General features: G+C 42.8%; 1 protein-coding gene across 2 annotated transcripts in view; it reads right to left on the bottom strand.

Moving 5' to 3' along the window:
• CTIF (cap binding complex dependent translation initiation factor) overlaps positions 1 to 22,924 on the bottom strand; it is a 79,954-nt gene that overhangs the window by 52,510 nt on the left and 4,520 nt on the right. The window contains exons 2-6 of one of the 2 annotated variants that reach the window (XM_078786742.1): positions 10,191 to 10,394; positions 7,426 to 7,503; positions 6,007 to 6,114; positions 5,277 to 5,329; positions 713 to 802 (exon numbers count right to left, since the gene is read on the bottom strand). In XM_078786742.1, the coding sequence (XP_078642868.1) occupies positions 713 to 802; positions 5,277 to 5,329; positions 6,007 to 6,114; positions 7,426 to 7,503; positions 10,191 to 10,394 (533 nt within the window). The remainder of the gene's footprint in view (positions 1 to 712; positions 803 to 5,276; positions 5,330 to 6,006; positions 6,115 to 7,425; positions 7,504 to 10,190; positions 10,395 to 22,924) is intronic. The other variant, XM_078786743.1, reaches the window with a different exon arrangement.

The raw sequence follows: 22,924 nt of genomic DNA, 5'->3' as shown, positions 1-22,924 counted from the left end.
TACTCGCTGCCGCAATGACTTGTTTACTGCTTTGCTGCTCGGAACTGCTGCCCTCAAACTTGTTTCCCCCTGAACTTTAATGGTTGCTGTGTAACTTTTATAGTTAAATACACATCCTCAGTCACTTTTATTGTTAATGTGCATTTTAAATTCCATATAGAAATGACAAGTATGCATAGGCACACACGCATCTGTAAAGAAAAGGATCCTGGCCGACAGAATCGGAACACGACTTCATCCACTATCATTTGAATGCTTCAGGTATTAGATTAGGGAAGAAATGTTGTTAAATAGTCAATTCCATCCTGTCCTGTCCAAGCTTCAGGTGAGACGTGGGGCTAAGTAGAGAGACGAGGAAGTTCTGAAATAGGTGAATGAAGGACTAATAATTAATGAGTCATCTCTTAATGAATGTTAGCACAGGTGTTTTGTAACCCCAGTTAGCAATCAGGATTGAATGTAGAGGAAACTGCAAGTAGACAAGGCCAACTTCAGTTACAGCTGCATTATTTAACTTGAACAAAACGAGAGTTCATACAAAACATTTTTTATTGACACGTGGACAGGCCAGAACACAAAATTACAAGGTTACTGCTACGTGCGTGATGCTCATCTTTAAGCTAATTTATTTTCCCTCGAGGTATTTATAAAAGTAAAGGCAGTATAAATATTCAGTGTTTGGTTAGCGTCACCCATGCAGCTTTTGGCTTACCGCACATTCATGTCTTGTGGGCCTTCCCATTGGGACAGAATACTTGATGGCACAGCAGGCGTATCATTTTGTTGGCCCCAACTCCAGCTACTGTGGAGTCGTTGTAGGGAGGGAGTGGCAGGCAGGGGAAGGGGTGGATGGGGAGAGGTTGATGAAACAGCAAGGGCAATATTCTACTGCGATAAAAGACACGTCGAAAAAAGATGTTTTTATTAACGCGGATGAATAGTTAAGCAATTTCTCCATCAATTAATCTTATAAACTTGCCCTTTAAAATGCTTGATGAACAGAAAACTGACCGCACAATGGTTTTTTCATTTAAATATTTATTATCCGTACCTCAAACATCACGGGTTGCATAAATGGACGTGATGCGTGTGGCACACACTCACCCACCCACCCACCTGTGCAGCGTTAGTCTTCACTAAAAAAATTTGAATATCGAAATTATTGCTTTTTTATGATGTGAAAATTAATCTACGAGTGCAATAAATTATTTCATGGCTTAGTGCAGCAAATACGATGCGGAAACATTGTCTAAATCTTCAATCACCAGCGGAGTGCAGGGAAGAATATGGGAAGGCCCGCCCATCCAGAGGATTAATTGTTTCTAATGGTGAGGGACTTGTTCACCCGTACAGGTTTTGACGGAGGCCAGTGATCACGGGACGGACGGATTGAATGTGAAGGAATAACCAAGTGAGGAGTACAAATGCACAGACGGACCGGACCCGAAGGACGAGAATATACTGACCGTGGGGTTGAAGGAAACACCGAAGATGTGAAGAAGGGGTTGTTCAATTGATGTTTGGTGAAGCGGTTTATTGGTGGATTGAGAAGATTAGAAGTGGCAGATGGGGAAACATCACACCGGGAATACACAGGCTAACCTCACAATGCATGTCCCCTCTCTAACACCTGGACAAAGGGCAATGTTCTACCTACCACATAAATTAAAGAAATAACTGTTTAGGGATTCTGACATTCAACATGAATGCTCTCTCTCTCCTGGGGTACATTTCCAAAACCGACAGACACAGACACATCTCGTTTTTTAATTTCTGTTCCTCACAAAACTGTGACACACACACACACACACACACACACACACACACACACACACACACACACACACACACACACACACGCACGCACGCACGCACGCACACACACACACACACACACACACACACACACACACACACACAGTATTCAGACCCCTTCACTTTTTTCACATTTTGTTATGTTGCAGCCTTATGCTGAAATCGTTTCAATTCATTTTTTCCCTCATCAATCTACACTCAATACCCCATAACGACAAAGAGAAAACAGGATTTTAGAAAGTTTTGCAAATTTATTAAATATAAAAAACTGAGATATCACATTGACATAAGTATTCATACCCTTTGCTATGACACTTGACATTTAGTTCAGGTGCCTCCAATTTCTCTTGATCATCTTTGAGATGTTTCTACACCTTGAATGTAGTCCACCTGTGGTAAATTCAATTGATTGGACATGATTTGGAAAGGCACACACCTGTCTATATAAGGTCTCACAGCTGACAATGCATATCAGAGCAAAAACCATGCCATGAGGTTGAAGGGACTACCTGCAGAGCTCAGAGACAGGATTGTGTCGAGGCACAGATCTCAGGAACCCTACAAAAAAAATTCTGCTGCATTGAAGGTTCCCAAGATGGGGCCTTCATGTGTCTTTCACTGAGGAGAGGCTTCCGTCTGGCCACTCTGCCATAAAGCCCAGATCGGTGGAGTGTTGCAGTGATGGTTGTCCTTCTGGAAGTTTCTCCCATCTCCACACAGGATCTCTGGAGCTCAGCCAGAGTGACCATCGGGTTCTTGGTCACCTCTATTACCAAGGCCCTTCTCCCCCGATTGCTCAGTTTGGCCGGGCGGCCAGCTCTAGGAAGAGTCCTGGTTGTTCCAAACTTTTTCCATTTAAGAATAATGGAGGCCACTGTGCTCTTAAAAACCTTCAATGCAGCAGAATTTTTTTGTAGGTTTCCCCAGATCTGTGCCTCGACAAAATCCTGTCTCTGAGCTCTGCAGGCAGTTCCTTTGCCCTCATGGATTGGTTTTTGCTCTGATATGCATCGTCAGCTGTGAGACCTTATACAGACAGGTGTGTGCCTTTCCAAATCATGTCAAAATCAATTGAATTTACCACAGGTGGACTACATTCAAGGTGTAGAAACATCTCAAAGATGATCAAGAGAAATGGGAGACACTTGAGCTAAATTTCACGTGTCATAGCAAAGGGTCTGAATACTTATGTAAATGTGATATTTCGGTTTTTTATTTTTAATAAATTTGCAAAACTTTCTAAAATCCTGTTTTCTCTTTGTCATTATGGGGTATTGAGTTTAGATTGACTAGGGCATGCCCGTACTATATATATATCTAAAATTATATCCCCCCCCCTATTTACATGAAATGGTTTGGTCCAAAGCGAACGGCTTGCGAGTGGTGACAATCCCCCCCCCTCTATTTACATGCAATGGTTCGGTCCAAAGCGAACGGCTTCCGGAGTTTGGTAAAGAAATCGCCATCGCGTACACAAACGCGCAGGAAAGCGAATGAATCGCAAATTCGTTTTTATTAGTTGTAAAACATAATGCCCAATTATTCAATTAGCGCCAACGTATTTTGGCTGTTTGCAATTTAATCGCAAGGCAAAGTAGAAAGAGAAGAGGGAAAAAAAGAAAAGCCTTGCCTTGCTGCAAACAGCTGCTGCAAACAACAACAACAGGGAAGGCTGCACTGTCCGGAAGTTGGCATATCGCAGTTACGATTATTTTAGTGTTAATGGCCAATTATTCAATTAGCGCCAACGTATTTTGGCTGTTTGCAATTTAATCGCAAGGAAAAGTAGAAAGAGAAGAGGGAAAAAAAGAAAAGCCTTGCATTAACGCATTAACGCTTGCATTGCATTAACGGTTCGGCACACGTGATAGCTCGCTGCTCTCTGATTGGTTGAAGCGTTTTTTGGACATAGCTCGGTAGGTACTTGTCCGATTAATTTCAAACCTTGAAAAGGCACATCCTCGGGTCCCCAGCAATATACCTGGCAAGTTTCAAGTATATCGGACCCGTGGTTGTCGAGAAACAGCGGTCACAGACACACAGACAGACACACAGAGATTACTGGAATTATAGATAGATGAGGGAAAAAATGAATTGAAACGATTTCAGCATGAGGCTGCAACATAACAAAATGTGAAAAAAGTGAAGGGGTCTGAATACTTTCTGAATGCACTGTGTGTGTGTCTGTGTGTGTGTGTGTGTGTGTGTGTGTGTGTGTGTGTGTCCCACTCCACCCCCCCCCTCCATTTATGTGTGTGCGTGTGAAACACTCCCCCGTGTGTGCGTGTGAAACACTCCCCCGTGTGTGCGTGTGAAACACTCCCCCGTGTGTGCGTGTGAAACACTCCCCCGTGTGTGCGTGTGAAACACTCCCCCGTGTGTGCGTGCCCTGTGGGTGATCCACTCCCTGGTGCAGTGTGCGTGATGTGGGAGGGATGGGGGCAGGCAGGGAGAGGATTTGAACTCTTGAAGTCACATTTTACATGAGATGTAATCACACATTTCAAACTATTTCCCATGTGCACGCACATGCATTCACATGTTATCAGAAATAAATACATTGTGTAGATTACGTCATTTGTGGATCTGATAAATTGCCAGTAACCAGTTTGTAAAACTGAATGTGTAGCATCAAACTCAAGATGTCCAAATGTCACACGTGCATGCCCGTGGGATTCCCACGGGTGACCCCCCCCTAGTTACGCTATATTAAGCATTTATTACCCTCTGTAAATCATTTCCACAATAATATGATTTGTCTATGACATGATATATCTAATAGATGCCCAGGAGCTCCAAAGCGCTGCATTCTCTCTCGCAGAGGCTTATCACAATTGGGGGAATTGCCTTCTGGCTCTTATGAAGCGGGGACCAGGGAGGGTATAAAGTCAGACTGTGCTTTCTAGTCCAGTAAACATGTACCAGGTAAATGATCAATTCCTTATTTTCTCCAGCTCAGAGAGCAGGAGACGGCGCGCGGGAGGCGGCGACGGAGACGGCGACGGAGAGGGAGAGGGAGACGGAGAGGGAGAGACGCTGTCACACCAAGAGGGGTGCTGAACTATTTTGCACAAGATGCAGTCATTTGCAAAGTGATATTAATGGATTACCTTTAGCTGCCAGTTTGGAAATCAACGAAAAGTAACCAAATCTCTTTATTTTCATCTCATTGTGTTAAATTTAACGTTTGTGAGATATTCGAAGTTTTAAATGGAACCCAATTTACCGTAAGGTAAAAGAACCGATTGGACAGGGGTTTTTATGCCATATGTATGTCCTAGATGTGACAGCTCCAACGTAAAAACACACAAACACATACATACATCTCATCAATTATAGTTTTTGTCATTTTGAATGCAGCCTCTGGAAAATATATTATATATACTTGAATTGGCAAGAGTCTACCGTTTACCCTTCATTTACCGAGTTTGATCAGTGAAGTGCACAAACTCTAAACCTACCTTTCATAAGGGTTGGTGTTTGCAGCCCAGATATCATAGGATGGGTCTCGAGGCTGTGGACACAAACGGGTCAACGGAGACGAAGCAACATATACGTTTGAGCACAAAGTGTGATCATTAATCAAAGTTACACAAACAAACATCAATATAGCTGTTTCCCTCATAATTTTGCACTCTTTTTCTTACTTTGTCAATACAAGGAGCATTTCCAAGAAAAGGTAGCATAATTAGAACAATGTATTTGCCAAAAGCATGTGCACCTTTTAATGAAGGAAAAGAAAAAAAAGAAGTACAAAATAAAATAAAAACATTTTCTGCATAGAGTTCTGAGCAAAGGGGTTGGGGAGCTTTATAATTTCCAGATTCATGACCAAGATCATACATACAACATGCCTTTGACCATGGGCCACTAACACTATCAAGCAAAACGTCAGGTAACTTCACTGGATGGTTTATTGACCCTACCACTCAACATGCAACAATGATGCACATGGAAAAACTCCGTGTATTACAGTAAGTTTGCGATAAAAAGAGGCACAATGCTAAGTTTGTAGTAACAAATTAAACTGCGTTTCATCACAAACAACAGATATGCATTTTTCAATGACCTCCAAGGTAAATGATGGCTGTTGCGGCTCTATGGTCGGTAAAGCAAGACTTATTGATGCCACAAATTAAAAGCAAGGTCAAAATTTCATAACCACAGTGGATTCCTTATCCGAACACATACCACTTGCTTCTTTTGACAATCTTCATGGTTAGACAACCCCGGAGGTGATCTCCTCGGTGGCTTTTCATTTTGAGCTGGAGGAGCTCCCCAGTTGGAATCGCCCAGGTCCTTTATAGCAGGCAAGAGCAATTAGTTGTATTTTCAGCAAAATTGAACAAGTGACTACATTACACAAACTAGAACGGCACTCAGTAAAGAGCATACCTCCGCCAGGTGAACAGTTTACGCTTTGTATCCCAGAGTAGACAAGAAAATCACAATACAGAATCACATTTAATCAAAATCATCCGTCCACAACTTTTTGAGATATCCTGCTTTGTAACGTTTTTGGCCCGATATCCCAAAGGTGAAAATCACTTTTAAAATTCTAGTAGCCGGATCCGAATCCGGATCTTCACCAAAATCTAAACATTTCGTCCTTGTCACATACGCTACCTTGCTGCCAAATTTCGGCCAAATCCGTCCACAACTTTTTGAGATATCTTGTTCACAGACAAACAGACAGACAGACAGGGGTGAAAACATAACCTCCATCCACCTTTGCTGGCGGAGGTAAAAGTAGCGCTGTGGGGGACCGATGGTTATTGCCCCACGGTTTCTTTAAAATAAATTACCTGAATTTGAGGCCAACTCCCCTCTCTTTTGAGCCTTTTATAGGAGGCGGATCTGGATGGGGAACAACCCATGAGACCTTGCTGTCCTGATGCATCGTTCCAAATTTGGTACATAATCGGTCGAGTATTTGGGGAGTAGACGTTTTAGTCAAATGTTGATGTACTTACTTACATACGGCTGGACTCTGAGGTTATGTCGGAGGAATAACCTAATGAATCACACTTTACAGGCTTCAATCATTCTCGTATCCGGATCTGGATCTTCACCAAAATCTAATCATTTTGTCCTCGTCACATACCCAACCTCTCCACCAAATTTCGTCCAAATCCGTGCACAACTTTTTTAGATATCCGCTTCACAGAGACAGACAGAAAAATAGACAGGGATGGAAACAACCTCCACCCACCTTCGGTGGTGGAGGTAATAAATATCCTTGAAAAACTTATTTTTGGTTGTTTGCAGTAATTACTGTACTAAATGTTTTGCAAGATTTAAACAACCCTCCAAAATTTTCTTTTTCATCAAGAACATAGTAAAAATAAATAAATCTAAAGCAGGAAGTGCATTCCAACTCTTGCACCATTATACACCCAGAATATGGAAATAAATATTTAAAACATTCTCACAGCTCAGATAATTTTTGCAACAATGCTTTTTCAGACACAAGTTGCAATAGCCAGAAGGTGTTTCACCATACAAGACAAAACTACGATAATTCTCGTCAGCATCAGGCCCTCTGTACAAAACCTCCAGGGAAACAGCACAAATATTACAACAATGGTCTCATGGTAACAAATAACGCACCTGTGGTGTCCAAGGGGTGTCGCAGACCTTTTTCACGTAAGTTGCATCCCAAGTTCCACTGTCTGTCGGCCATTCTTCCTGGACCACAAAAGAAGAAGAAGAAGTTTCACTCATTTTTAAAAATACCGTGTATAATTTTGTTACATAGGTGTGGCACTGGGTGATAGCACAGCTGGCAACAACAGCCAAGGGCATGATGAGCAAGGCTTGCATAATATGCTGTTAAAATAATTTAAAACCCAATTAATAAGTAAGGCAAGAAAGCCAGGGACTTGCACAAAAAAAAAGAAATGTACTTGGGAAATTTATTAAGTTGCTTTTGCTACCCTATTGGTGCATAATTCTCATATAACAATGTAAAGTGAAACACTCCATTATGATTAGATCTAACAATATGATTTCTCTTTTAAAGTTCGAGTTCAGCCTCCCATAGTTTATAATGTAGTTTATATGCAGTACCAGCAGAGGGCGCCACATCTCAGAACGCCTTACTTCAGATGTGGACGTCCCTTATAAATTTAGGTTATTGGCCATTGAAGATGGCATCAAATCTTTCAAATGGAAGGGGTCGCTGTGTCCCAGCACCTTGGTACTGCTTGGGCTTAGATGTACAATTTTCACTGCCTCCAATTGGTGGTGGTGCTGGGTTGTGAACATGGCACAGGCATGCTGGACCAAATGGCTTCCTCCTGTAACAGTCTCCTTGTATCAAGACTACATTAAAAGGCAGTTAAAAATAATTAAATGAACTTTTTTTTTTTAAATTACTTAAACTGTGAAATTTATAACTCAGATGTGACAAACTTCTTTAGAATCGAAAGAAGCAATAACTACTTGAGTCTCAAAATGATAATTATAAGGGGATACTGTATCTGAGCTTGAAGCATCTCATATACGCGTTAGCTCGAGAGTTGAAGTCAAAGGTGTGCCATTATAACCATTGGCAAAGACTGAAAATAGAGGGAAGCATCATCGAAAACATCCATGATGAAACGGTCAAGGTTGTTGCAAAATAACTGCAACAATCATGGACAAAACGATTGCAAAGCACCGAGGCTTCAGGAAGTTTATTACTGAAAAAAGAAAAAGCACGTGTGAAATGAAAACCGACGTCAACATGATGGAGAGTTATTTACAATGTTGGCGGTTATATGTATTCACCAAGGTTGTGCTAACTTGATAAGGAGTTCCAGCTGAGAATAGATGAAAAAAAATGAATGAATGATCGTTTTAAGGCCATTTTCCCCGCTAGAGCGGGGGTTAGCCTTGCGGGCCCCATGACAATCATGGTTCCCTGTTTGAGGCAATGTTTTTATGGCCGGATGCCCTTCCTGACGCCAACACTTGGTCACGCTCTTACGATGCGCAGGGATACGGTGTACCTATTCTAAATCGGGGTACACACCGTGATCATTCATCCCAGCAAGCTGGTACTCAATTTGCCGACCTCGGAAGGATGACAGGCTGAGTCAACCCCCCTGGCGTTAATTCAGCGATCGACCGGGATTCGAACCCAGGATCCTAGGATTCCAAGCCAGCACCCTAACCGCGAAGCCAACACCAGCTGAGAATAGATGGAAAACAATATTGCTGAAAAAGTGAGCCGGTCCTTTAAAATGTTACAGCATTGTGAGAGAATACAAAAGCAACAATCTCATGTTCTTTCATCAATTCTGTTAAATAGATGTGGGCAGCACTATTTCTATAAACTGGCAGAGTACCCACCTTAGGGGCAATCTTGTCCAAGCATGCAATATGTTATTCTGATACACCCCCTTTATTTGGGCGGTGCATAGGCAACAGTCCGCCGTCTCGATTGCTCCCGAAAAAAAAAAATTTAACCAGGGTTACACACATGAAACAAAAACATGAGTACTGTTTATGACGTACCCTTCTATATTTTCACACTAACCAGCCTTGAAAACCTGGGCTAAAACAGAAATTACATACAAAAAAAAACAACCTTCATTTATTACACAAATTGCTCATCCCTTTATTTGGGCGGTGCATAGGCAACAGTCCGCTGTCTCGATTGCTTTGGGAAATAACTAACCCGGGCATTTAGACAACATCCAAAGTTGCCCTGAGGGCATTACCAATCAACAATTAAGTATGGATGAGACGAGAGAGTGCAGGCAGATTGCCACCAATCTGAAAGGTCATTTGTGAGCCAGATGGGTTTTATATTTTAATAATAACTTAACTGTACCATGGTAATTCTTCTAATAGCAGCTCGGTTTCTAGAAGCACTTAACAATCCAAATTTTTAAATGCTGAGCTTCCTTCAGGTGGATTTGAACCCAAAACTTTAGAAAACCCAGTCAGGCCTCCTCAAGACTATGCCACCATATTGATTTCCCATGTTATCCATTGCATGCCGGAATCTAACCATTTTGCAGGTACTGTGGAGTCATGTATAATATAATGTTGTTTTGTAATTGTATACCACTGAAATATATTTTCAAATCAATCAGTTTGTTGATTGTTCTATTTTAAAAGCATTCAAGAAGCAACAAAAACCGACAAGATGACAAATAGAAATGTCATAAAATTACTAATTTTACTGCAAGGGAATTCTCAAAATACAAGTTTCTCCTCTCGTGGCTAAAAATAACGTGGTTAAAAGAGGACGTCTTAGTGTGACAACCCCACTCCCCCCCCCAAAAACAGGAAGCAACAATACCAATTTTAGTGGGAACAAAAAATGAATCGACTTTTCATGCATAACAACACCAAAGTGAATGTGCATCCTCAAGTCTAAATACCTGTGATATGGGGGGAGGAGACCTCTCAGAGTCAGCGTCATTGGCTGCATCATTTAGCTGACCATCGACACGGTACTCTTGCACATAACTGTCGATAAAACGCTCGAGCTCCTCAATGTCAGGCGAAAATCCACGAGGACTTTCAGATGAAGCTTGAGAGGAGCTTCCTCGATCGAAGGGGCTTCTTGTGCCAGGCCTCGGCTCCTGCCAGCAAGATGCCACAACATTGAGAAACCGTTGCTGGTACTAATCAGCATAAAATACCAGTGCAGTACTACTAATTAACACGCTAAACCCGAGAAGAGCAACACCCCGAGGTTTCCTGGCGACTCCACAAATGCTACACAAGATGTCGAAGAGGACTTGGCAACAAATTCAGTGGTGCAAGAACAATGATTGAGTGCATATACTGTATATACAACAACTGATTAATTATTGTGAGTACTGCAAAATAAAACCTGTACATCAAAAAAGTTTAAGAACGAATGCATTCCTTGGGAGGGGTAAAGCGACTTTCAGACCAGGTCAAACCAAAATGGATTTTTGGTCGAAAGGACAACAGTTGGACATTATCCTGCGGAGGCTAATATAAGGAATCTGTGCTCGCAACCTTCCTTGCACAACGACATTCATCGACTTTCGAAAAGCCTTCGACTCCATCCATCCGTGACAAGATGTTGAAGATCCTATCAGCATATGGAATCCATCATCAACTTGTGAAGGCGATTTCGAATATATATAGGGATACATATGCCAAGATACTCTCACCCGATGGAGACTTTGCTGATGATGTAGCCTTATTGGCAGAAGAAATTGAGAAACTCCAGTCAAGATAAGCACCGGTAAGATAGGCCCAACTATTAATGCTAATAAAACAAAAGTTTGGCATTCAACCAGCCGAGATAGGTCTCAATCATATCAAGCAATGGAATAAAACTTAAGATAGACGAAGACTTCAGGAATCTTGGTTCTTCGGTTAACACAACTGCTCAGGATATTAAACAAAGGAAAGCTGCTGCATGGAGAGCTTGCAATGAACTTCAAGAGGACGTCGACTCTCTTGGCGTATCAAGGAACGCCATTCATGCCAACAGCTGAGCCCGTCCTACTCTATGGAAGCGAAGCATGTGATAGATGCATTACTCGACTTCTTTATTCAGCCTTCAATGTCCATTATTACGAACATAGGACAAACTAGAACGACGCTCGGTAGAGCGCACACCTCCTCCAGGCTGAACATGTTATGTTTTGTATCCCATTGATAGGCGGATCGGGATTCGGACCTGAACCAAAATCTAACCGGCTTGTTCTCGTCACCAAACAAATTCATCCACCTAGTTTAATCATAACTCGTCCATAACTTTAAATATCATGTTATATATCGCTTTTCACCCGATCTCTCAATGGTGAAGAATCACTTAGAAAATTAAATAATTCTCATATCTGAATCCATATTCAGATCTTCACCAAAATTGAATCGATTCTTCCTCGTCACACACACACACACACACACAACCGGGGTCCACCAGGTTTCGTCCAAATCTGTCCACAATTTTTTGAGATATCCTGCGATGTATAGTTTTAGCCCAATCTCCCAATGGTGAAGAATCACGTGAAAAATTCTAGTAGCCGGATCCGAATCCGGATCTTCACCAAAATCTAATCATTTCTTCCTTGTCACATACACTACATCTCTGCCAAATTTCGTCTGAATCTGTCCACAACTTTTTGAGATATCTTGTTCACAAACAAACGGACAGACAGACAGACAGAAACAGGGGTGAAAACATAACCTCCATCCACCTTTGGTGGCAGAGGTAATGAAGAGTTATATCGTTCTCTTCCAAGGCTGTCCATTAAAATTAGAAGATGTCTCAGGCTTGCTGGGCAAAATGAACAGCTCGTCGAACATCTCATTCCAAAATCATGGGCATTAATATGGAGTTGGTCCCCCCCTTTGCTGCTATAACAGCGTCCACTCTTTTCGGCCTGGGAAGGCTTTCCACTAGATGTTGGAACATTGCTCTGGGGATTTGCTTCCATTCAGCCACAAGAGCATTAGTGAGGTCGGGCACTGATGTTGGGCGATTAGGCCTGGCTCGCTGTCGACGTTCTAATTCATCCCAAAGGTGCTCGATGGGGTTAAGGTCAGGGCTCTGTGCAGGCCAGTCAAGTTCTTCCACACCGATCTTGACAAACCATTTCTGTATGGACTTTGCTTTGTACATGGGGGCATTGTCATGCTGAAACAGGAAAGGGCCTTTCCCAAACTGTTGCCACAAAGTTGGAAGCACACAATTGTCTAGAATGTCATTGTATGCTGCAGCGTTAAGATTTCCCTTCACTGGAACTAAGGGGCCTAGCCTAAACCATAAAAAACAGCCCTAGACCATTATTCATCCTCCACCAAACTTTACAGTTGGCACTATGCATTCGGGTAGGTAGCGTTCTCCTGGCATCTGCCAAACCCAGATTCGTCAGTTGGACTGCCAGATGGTGAAGCGTGATTCATCACTCCAGAGAACGCGTTTCCACTGCTCCAGAGTCCAATGGTGGCGAGCTTTACATCACTCCAGCCGACGCTTGGCATTGCGCATGGTGATCTTAGGCTTGTGTGCAGCTGCTCGGCCATGGAAACCCATTTCATAAAGCTCCAGATGAACAGTTGTTGTGCTGACGTTGCTTCCATAGGCAGTTTGGAATGGTAGTGAGTGTTGCAACCGAGGACAGACGATTTTTACCCGCTACGCGCTTCAGCACTCGGCAGTTCCGTTCTGTGAGCTTGTGTGGCCTACCACTTCGAGGCTGAGCTGTTGTTGCTCTTAGACGTTTTCACTTCACAATAACAGCACTTACAGTTGAATGGGGCAGCTCTAGCAGGGCAGAAATTTGACGAACTGACTTGTTGGAAAGGTGGCATCCTATGACGGTGCCACGTTGAAAGTCACCGAGCTCTTCAGTATGGCCCATTCTACTGCCAATGTTTGCCTATGGAGATCGCATGGTTGTGTGCTTGATTATATATACACCTGTTAGCAATGGGTGTGGCTGAAACAGCCGAATCCACTAATTAGAAGGTGTGTCCGCATACTGTTGGCCCTGGCTGTCTCTGTCTCTCTCTCTCATGCACAGATTCATTCCATCTGTTACCTTTCCCTTCTTCATGCCTTTGATACACCAAATCCTGTAGTGAGGCAGTAGCTAAAACAACTTGCTTTCGCTTTCTGGAAGGCAAACTCAACTGAAGGCAATCTCAGATAATTGCCAAAAGACTGCAACAAGTGTGTGTCCACCCGAATGACAGCCAGAAAACAACATCTGTCCATCGTCAAGATTGAACTTTCAAACTTGTCTGCCTCCTCTAAAACCTTGTGGTGCCTTGTTAAGGCTGTCTCTGGAGTATGCTCCCCTTGAAGGCTGAATGCCTCAATTCTGTGTTTGCTTCTAAATATTGTGTCCCAAACCCCTCACTCTCAGTACCCACCTTTCCCAGTCATACCCAACTACTCCTCGACTCTGTCTTTTGCACCTTAGAAGTAGAGATGTTTCTGGCAACCTTCCACTCTGACTCTGCTACTGGACCAAGTGGCATCAGCTCACGTGTCCTAAACACCTGCTCTGCTGCTCTTGCACATCCTCTCTCTGCCTTTTTCACCCAATAATTTGCATTAGGTCATCTTCCAGATCTGTTTGGAAATCAGCCAACATAAAAAATGTACAAAAATGGATCCCCTTAACTTCAGACGTATTAGCTTACTTCCAATCATCAGCAAGGTCATGGAGATGTTCAGTCATTCAAACCCTTGGGTCTCACTATCAGCCACGATATTTTGTGGGTAAACCACATTTCAGAGCCGGCCTCCAAAGCCAGTCGTAGACTGGGCATCCTCCTTCATACCAACTGGTCAGATGTCTCTCTATCTTCTACCATCTCCTTTCCGGTCTTGCACCCTCTGCTCTCTCCGCGTTTTATCCAACCCCCCTGGTTTCTGCCGGGGGCACGCAGTCCACCATCAACCCCCTTCTTGTGAAACCCCCAAAATGCAGAATCGCTGCTCACCTCAACTCATCCCTTCCTCTTTATTCCCTTTCCTGTGGAATCGATGTCCACATTCCCTTCCGTCTTATTCTTCCCTTCACCTCTTCGATACAGTTGATCACCACCATTTCAGATCATCCCCCATCCAAAACATTGATCTTTTGTACACCCGTCAATTTTTATGCAAGTTGTTAATTTTTATGCAATTTATGCAGGTTGATGAGGAAAGGGATGCGGATGTTTGATAAATCCGGTGGTAATAATGAAGTTAGCACATACACGTTAAAGTTATATATTTAGTTAATCACTGTTGATCGGACAAAGTTATGATGAGCCAAATGGCCTCCTCCTGTGTTCATACTTTTACTGTATATATCATGGTGTGGGAATGGGGAAAACGAAGCCAAGAATGAACACGAGTCCAAAGCAGTTAATTATGCAGACAGATATAATTAGATGCAAAATGTTTGCCAAAACCAAGACTTTGGTGTAAACACCGCAAAACAAGACTCAGCATAGAGTGGAATCAAAATGTACGATACAGAAAGTGAATGTTCTCGCAGTTTCAGGTCAACATAAATAGGAGGCGATAGTACCCAAAACAGTTTGCCACCACAAGTACAAGTACAGTACACACGGTGCCCCTCGCTTAAAGCAACACTCACGATGCCCTTAAACAGCATCACCAAAAGGAGTCAATTGTATTTCCAGGTCTCAAGGAAAAACTTTTGTCATGCGAGTTAATGCCAGCTGTGCTTTTTTTTATCAGCTCTGGCAATGTTTTTCTTTGGCGTTGACAAAGTCAAATAAATGTCGGTTTGCAGATAATCTGAACAGACTCCTCTGTGAGTGCTAACAGATTATGACTTCACACAATTACACCTCAATTTTTTTTAAATGTTGCTGCAGTGATTAGTGGTAACAGAATCATGTCCTACTTTATTTATTTTACTTGATCCAAGAGGCTGGCAGGATGACCTAGAGGTACGCACACTCGTCTCAAAACTGTCTACCTGGGTTTGAATCCTGACCAGGCTATAAACTGTCATCCAGGTGTTTCACAGGCCGGGTGGATTCATCGATGCGTGCGACGTCCCTCAGATGGATGTTAAACTGGGCATCCTGTCTGCCAGTATTAATTGGTGAACGTTAAAGATCCCTCGGCATCCTTCGTGAAGAGAAGGCAGACAAATTCCTGCTCTAAACTACAGAGGACATTGCATCAGCGGCAGAGCTGCACCCTCGGCCAAGGCTCATGGAGGAGCTTGTCGGACAAAGACAACGAACGTCAATGTAAATCAACATGTATTACAAAGAAATGAATAGACAAATACATGTGCTATATGGGATTTGAACCTGGGTTCCCAGCCTCACGGGCCAGGGGTTCAGGAGTGAAGGCAAAACAAGCAACTCTTCTTTTTCATTTTGTTCAACTGCCAAAATCATTGCCACCTCCTTGTGGGGTCGGCCGGGGATAGGGTTCTGGCCCAAGTCTTTAATGAACCGGCTGGCCAGGCCTGATGTTTGACTGAAGGTAGCAGGGATTTTTGCAATTTAGCCAGAGTTCCTGCACAATATTATACTGTGCTCAAATTAATCCAAGACAAGGAGTCACTTGGTATTTGACCGAAGCTGCATTTCTAGTACGCGTTACCAGAACAAAGAATCACAAAACATAGTAAATGGAAGGTATTAAATTAGGTATAAATAAAGACCCAGATATTACAATTAGGTTGCACAGAAGTTAGTGAATTTAATAACTAGAGAGCTATAGAACACCGTGCCCCACAAAGTCTTGAGAAACAGACATGAGTGGGATCTGCAAGTACAAATTTGATTGGCCGTGATGACATAAAATTCCATAATATTTTGTCCAAATACTGCTAAACAATGTTTTTGGAAGTGGCAAAAAGATGATTTGTGTTCTAGTGTTCAACTACATAATTAAATTGAAATAAAATAAACATTCTTAAAGGACTAGAAAAAAACAAAAAACCTTTTTTCACCACCGCTGATGCAGCGTCTTTTACACCAATTTATTTAACACGTTACATTAGTTCTTCATGCATGTTTGTGTCCTTTATAACGTCATTAAAAACAGTAAGTTTCCTGTTTGGAATGATTTCCAATTTTGTTTGACTGCCAGACAGAGTAAAAATATTATCTCGTTTGTAGACAGACACAAAGAGAAAAAAAATGAACCAATTGCTTAACCCTGCCTTTCGCTTTGCATGCATCAAATAAAAATGCAAACCACAGGACAGATGAAAATAATGACATATTGCATAGTAATAAGAATAGCCATATCGACTCATGCGGTGTTTTAAAATAAAATACAAATAAAAAAAAATCAGACCACAGGATAGATGAAACTAATGAGATATTGCATAGTAATAAGAACAGCCATATAGACTCATACAGTTAAAAAAAATAAAAATAAAATCAGACCACAGGAAAGATGAAACTAATGAGATATTGCATAGTAATAAGAATAGCCATATAGACTCATGCAGTTAAAAAAAAAAATCAGACCACAGTATAGATGAAACCAATGAGATATTGCATAGTAATAAGATTAGCCATATAGACTCATGCGGTTAAAAAAAATTAAAAATACAAAAATAAATCAGACCACAGGATAGATGAAACCAATGAGATATTGCATAGTAATAAGAATAGCCATATAGACTCATGCGGTTAAAAAAAAAAAAAAAAAAAAAAAAAAAAAAAATCAGACCACAGGAAAGATGAAACCAATGAGATATTGCATAGTAATAAGAATAGCCATATAGACTCATGCGGTTAAAAAAAAAAAAAAAAAAAAAAAAAAAAAATCAGACCACAGTATAGATGAAACCAATGAGATATTGCATAGTAATAAGAATAGCCAGATAGACTCATGCAGTTAAAAAAAAAAAAAAAAAAAAAAAAAAAAAAAATCTGACCACAGGAAAGATGAAACCAATGAGATATTGCATAGTAATAAGAATAGCCATATAGACTCATGCGGTTAAAAAAAAAAAAGACCACAGGAAAGATGAAACCAATGAGATATTGCATAGTAATAAGAATAGCCATATAGACTCATGTGGTTAAAAAATAAAAATAAAAGCTGCCCCAAAACAATTTTGGGCATTCCAATAGACTTGCAACTGCATAATCTCCAAAAAAGGTTCTGTCATTGGCCGCAGTATTTGGACTATGATTAGTACCCTTTAAGGTATTGCCTAGGCCCGAGGACCTAGGGTGTTAACAAGACAAGCGGGACCACCATGATCACATAATTCTACAAGGTGCAGAAGCACAAACAAATAGGCCATCAATTCAAAAAATAAAGCCAAAGATACAGTCTCTTCAATGTGAATAAGACCTGTGCAAGGATTGTGACGAGCCAGTGTCGAGCTAATCCTTACTTAGACATCCACAGGATCAAAACAGCACGACTACAAAAGAATGCATGGCAATTTGTTCAATTCCATCGGGTTTCAGGACAATCGCACAAACAAACATCAAATGATAGATCACAAAGGCAACACCCTGACCGAGCCATCCCGTCAAATATTCTCCTCGGTGATCGTTTTTTAGCTCACCTGGACTTTATGCGATTGAGCCGTGTGAGTGAGTGAGTCTGCAACCACTTCGGTCATTATATCGCTTGAACCAAACACACGATTTTGATGAAACTTGGCCACAAGCTTCATATCTGATGCCTAACGAAGGTGGATTTGCCACATCAAAATCTGCACTTATTAAGGGGGTGTTTGACCCCCCCCCCCCCCCCCCAATAGGTATTTGCTCTCTTCTCCAAAACTACACACAATTTCAATGAAACATGATTACAACCTTCATCACCCATGATGTAGCAAAGCTTGTTCACGGCATTAAAAAAATATCAGGGTCTGAAGACGGTTTGAGTGACTGTTGCTCCTGATCCAGGTGAGCGTCACAACCCGCGGTCCTATTTTCTGTCTCTCTTTCTTTTTCTCTTTCTCACTCTTTTTCTTTCTTTCTTTCTTTCTTTCTTTCTTTCTCTCTCTCTCTCTCTCTCTCTCTATATCTCTCTATTTCTTGCCTCTTTTTGCCAATTTACAATTGCACAATAGCCTACAGGGGAGGAAATTGAAAATTAATGGCAGCTTGCATTTTCCCCATGTGCTCTATTCTTGTATCGAAAGACAGACATTTTGACTAAAACCTCAAGATGAAACCATGGCCATCTCCGATCCCATGTTCTCCCTCCCCAACCCCACCTGTCTTCCAGGATCATATACAATCTCTCTGGCTTAAGCACAGGGAGACTGGGGGCGTAGGAGGGGAGAAGAGGGTGGGGGGGGGGGGGGGGGGAGAAGGAATTGGGTGGGACCATGACATCAGGGCTTATCCTTTCATTGGGATGTGTTAAAGAGACCGTGGGATTTTTGGACCGTTGCCCAAAATCTACCCCAGTCTCAGCATCTCAGCATCTACTGTTGAAAACACAATTCGGATTTTCAGTACTGGAAAACAAAACCAAGTTAAGCACGCTAACAAGATCATGTCTGGGACAGCACGATATCCACTTTGATTTCTGCAAGTGAACTCTCCATTCAGTCGCCAGATGATGACATTCTATAATCTCGATTATCTTTATTTGAACAATGGATGAGAATTGAAAAACAGCTCCCAGACACACATCCTCACCTTTCATCTTACCCCACACACCCTCCTTGAGCTCATGGAATCTAAGACCTGACTGACAGGGTCTGCCTACTGCTCACTGTAAGCATGCTGGTGACCCTGTGGATGTTTTTCCAGCTGTATTATTATGTGTGCTCCTCATGTGTTCTCACCTCTCTACCCAGCCTATACCCCCTCCACCCCCCCACCCCCACTTCGCAGCCCCCAAAATCAAACATCGTCAGAGAAACCTTTCTTTGTGACCCTTATTATGGTGGATTCTTATTATGGTGGGTGTGGTTCTCCCACACCCCCTCCCCCCTTTACCCCCCTCCACCCCCATGTTGTTGCACTCTTCAAATATCCTCAATACGTGCATTGAAGCAGTAAAAATTACCGGAAGTAGTAAGATATCCTATCAATATTAGCCATCACTTGGCAAAAAATCAGGGTCCACAATTAGGAAACATGTCCTTCAGGAACAAGCCAAACAGACCTGATGTTCAACTGAAGCCGATCGAGGCAGGAATATGTGTCAGGTAATTTGTGGAAGGTGCCAGTAATAATTCACCTACTCCAAACGAAAGTTAGTGCGAGAACTACCATCCACCAACTAATGATTAGCAGATGGAACACGGGGTTTAATGTCCATCCAAGGGAGGCGCACGTCGAGATGAAACACCCCACTTGAGAAGCACCAATTTGACGGCATAGCAGGGTCGGGAATCGAACCTAGACGAGACAGCTCAAAGGGTGGTGCGCTACCACGGTACCGTCCTGTCCTGTCGGAAACTGATTTGTCCATCAGATCCCTCAAAACTCAATCCCAATAATCCCTGTCTCATCTCCCTTATTTCATCGACATTGTGGTGTTGTAAGTATGGATGGTTTTGAGGGAGTTCATGGGGGTTACGGATATGGTGTGAGAAATGGAGAAGGTGAAAGGATTTTGGAGTTTGCTGATGGAGCTGATTTGTTGATTTGTAATACTCAGTTCCAGAAAGAGGATAATAAGCTTGTTACATACATGTCAGGTGGGTCGACGACAACCGTTGACTACCTGATGGTGCGTAGGCGAGATAGGGGGCACCTCCAGGACACAAAGGTGATCCCGGGTGAGGAGGCTGTTTCACAGCACCACTTGGTTGTCTGCGACATAAGGGTGAAAGGTGCGAGGAGAGCTCGGCAGGTGAAGTACCAACCGAGAATGAAGGTGTGGAGGTTGAAAGAGGTGACAGTAAGGGAGGCATTAAAAGAGAGGCTGAGTAGGGTAGAGGATGATGTGGTTGAGCTTGAAAGTGGTTGGATGTCAATGAAAGCTAGTCTGTTGGGAGCCGTTGGTGAGGTATGTGGATGGACAAAAGGACCACCGAGGCACTCGGAAACATGGTGGTGGGATGATGAAGTTGGAAAGAGGATTGACGAGAAGAGGAAGACGTTCAAGGAGTGGCAGAAGGCGAAGGGTACGGGAGCAGAAACAACAGAGCATGAAAGTTATAAGGCAGCCAAGAAGGCTGCAAAGAAAGAGGTAGCAAAGGCGCAGGAGGCATGTCGGAAAATGTTCGGAGAACGCTTGGATTCGGAAGAGGGTCAGAGAGCAGTATTCAGGATTGCAAAGCAGATAGCGAAAGAGAGGTGTGATGTGATTGGGTGAGTTGCTTGAAGGATGGAGTGGGACAAATCGTTGTGGACCCAGATGGAATTAAAGGAAGATGGAAAAGATATATGGAAATGCTGTTGAATACAGAGAATGAATGGGATGGCAACATAGAGAGTAACCCAGTTTTAGGACCGGCAGAGAAGATAACTGAGAAGGAAGTTGAGGAAGCGATAAAAGCAATGAAGAGTAGAAAAGCGGGAGGGCCGACGGGAGTTGTGGGAGATATGTTGAAGGCAGCAGGAAGTTGGGGTGTGAAGAGAATGACAGAGATCTGTAATCTGGCGGTGAAAGAAGGCCACATTCCAGTGGATTGGGAACCGAGTACCCTCGTCCCTCTATACAAGGGGAAAGGTGACCCTCTAGAGTGTGGCTCGTACCGAGCGATAAAGTTATTGGAGCATGGAATGAAGGTATTGGAAAGGGTGTTGGAGAGTGAAGAAAGTGAAGATTGACGAAATGCAGTTTGGATTTATGCCAGGAAGAGGAACGACAGAAGCGCTTTTTATTGTGAGGCAGTTGCAGGAGAAGTACATGGAGAAGAGGAAGAAGTTGTTTCTTGGGTTTGTTGATCTGGAGAAAGCATTCGATAGGGTTCCACGCAAAGTATTGACATGGGCATTGAGGAAGTTAGAAGTGGAGGAATGGTTGATCAGAGTAGTGATGGCAATGTACAAAAGAGCGCGCACAGCTGTAAGGACGAAGGACGGGAACAGTGGTGAGTTTGAGGTGAAGGTGGGAGTGCATCAGGGGTCGGTACTAAGTCCACTACTATTTGTAGCTGTGATGGAGGTGCTGGCTCAGAACGTAAAGGAGGGTTTACCGTGGGAGTTGTTGTATGCAGATGATCTGGTGTTGATTGCGGAAAGTATGGATGGACTGAAGGAAAAGATGAACAAGTGGAAGGAATGTATGGAGACAAAAGGTCTGAAGGTGAATATCGGAAAGACGAAGGTCATGGCAAGTGGTAAAGCATGTGGTGAGGTGGAAAGAACTGGGAAGTGGCCCTGTGCTGTGTGCAGGAGTTGTTAGGTAAAGGAAATTGGCATACGTTAAAAAACAACAACCCTTTGGCTCATTAACAGGGTTATAAAAGATCATGGTTTTTGGAGGAGATGGGAGGGGTGACTTCAGATGGTGGTGATAATCTCAAATCTGAGACGACGACCACCACCACCACCACCACCACCAACTAACATCCTTCACCACACTTGTTGTTCAAATAAATAATTTCATTTGCTTCCAAAAAAAAACAACAACTCACTTTTCATTCCCAAACCACAAGAATATAATATAATAAGGATTGCTGTAAATGATGTCAATTTTACAACCGCACAGATTAATCAGCTGGGTACCGTTCTTCCTCGAGGTTTCTATCCTTTCAGCCAAGAACCGCTCCAAACAGTGGATCCACATCAGTAGATTTACAACCTCGGTCATGGATCCACATCAGTAGATCCACATCGGTCACGGATCCACATCAGTAGATCCACAACCTCGGTCACGGATCCACATCAGTAGATCACCTACATCAGTAGATCTACAACCTCGGTCACGGATCCACATCAGTAGATCCACAACCTCGGTCACGGATCCACATCAGTAGATCCACAACCTCAGTCACAGATCCACATTAGTAGATCACCTACATCAGTAGATCTACAACCTCGGTCATGGATCCACATCAGTAGACCCACAACCTCAGTCACGGATCCACATCAGTAAATTACCTACATCGGTAGATCTACAACCTCGGTCACGGATTCACATCAGTAGATCCACAAACTCGGTCACGGATCCACATTAGTAGATTACCTACATCAGAAGATCTACAACCTCGGTTATGGATCCACATTAGTAGATCCACAACCTCGGTCATGGATTCACATCAGTAGATCCACAACCTCAGTCACGGATCCACATTAGTAGATCCACAACCTCGGTCACGGATCCACATCAGTAGATCCAGAACCACGGTCACGGATCCACATCAGTAGATCCACAACCTCGGTCATGGATCCACATTAGTAGATCCACAACCTCGGTCACGGATCCACATCAGTAGATCCAGAACCACTGTCACGGATCCACATCAGTAGATCCACAACCTCGGTCACGGATCCACATCAGTAGATTACCTATATCAGCAGGTCCACAACCTCGGTCACGGATCCACAACCTCGGTCACGGATCCACATCAGTAGATCCGCAACCTCGGTCATGGATCCACATCAGTAGATCCACATCAGCAGATCCACAATCTCAGTTGCCTCCAAACAGTCAGTCAACCCATCAATGCAACATCACTATTCATACTTTACTCTCTGAAGGATTTAATGTATTATCACATATTTATAACTCTCATCACACATTTCATAATGT

The sequence above is a fragment of the Myxine glutinosa genome, chromosome 11 (genome assembly GCF_964187855.1).
Source record: "Myxine glutinosa chromosome 11, kmMyxGlut1.1, whole genome shotgun sequence".
Lineage (NCBI taxonomy): Eukaryota > Metazoa > Chordata > Myxini > Myxiniformes > Myxinidae > Myxine > Myxine glutinosa.
Note: the sequence above shows the minus strand (reverse complement) of the source record. Positions and strands in the feature narration are given on the sequence as shown.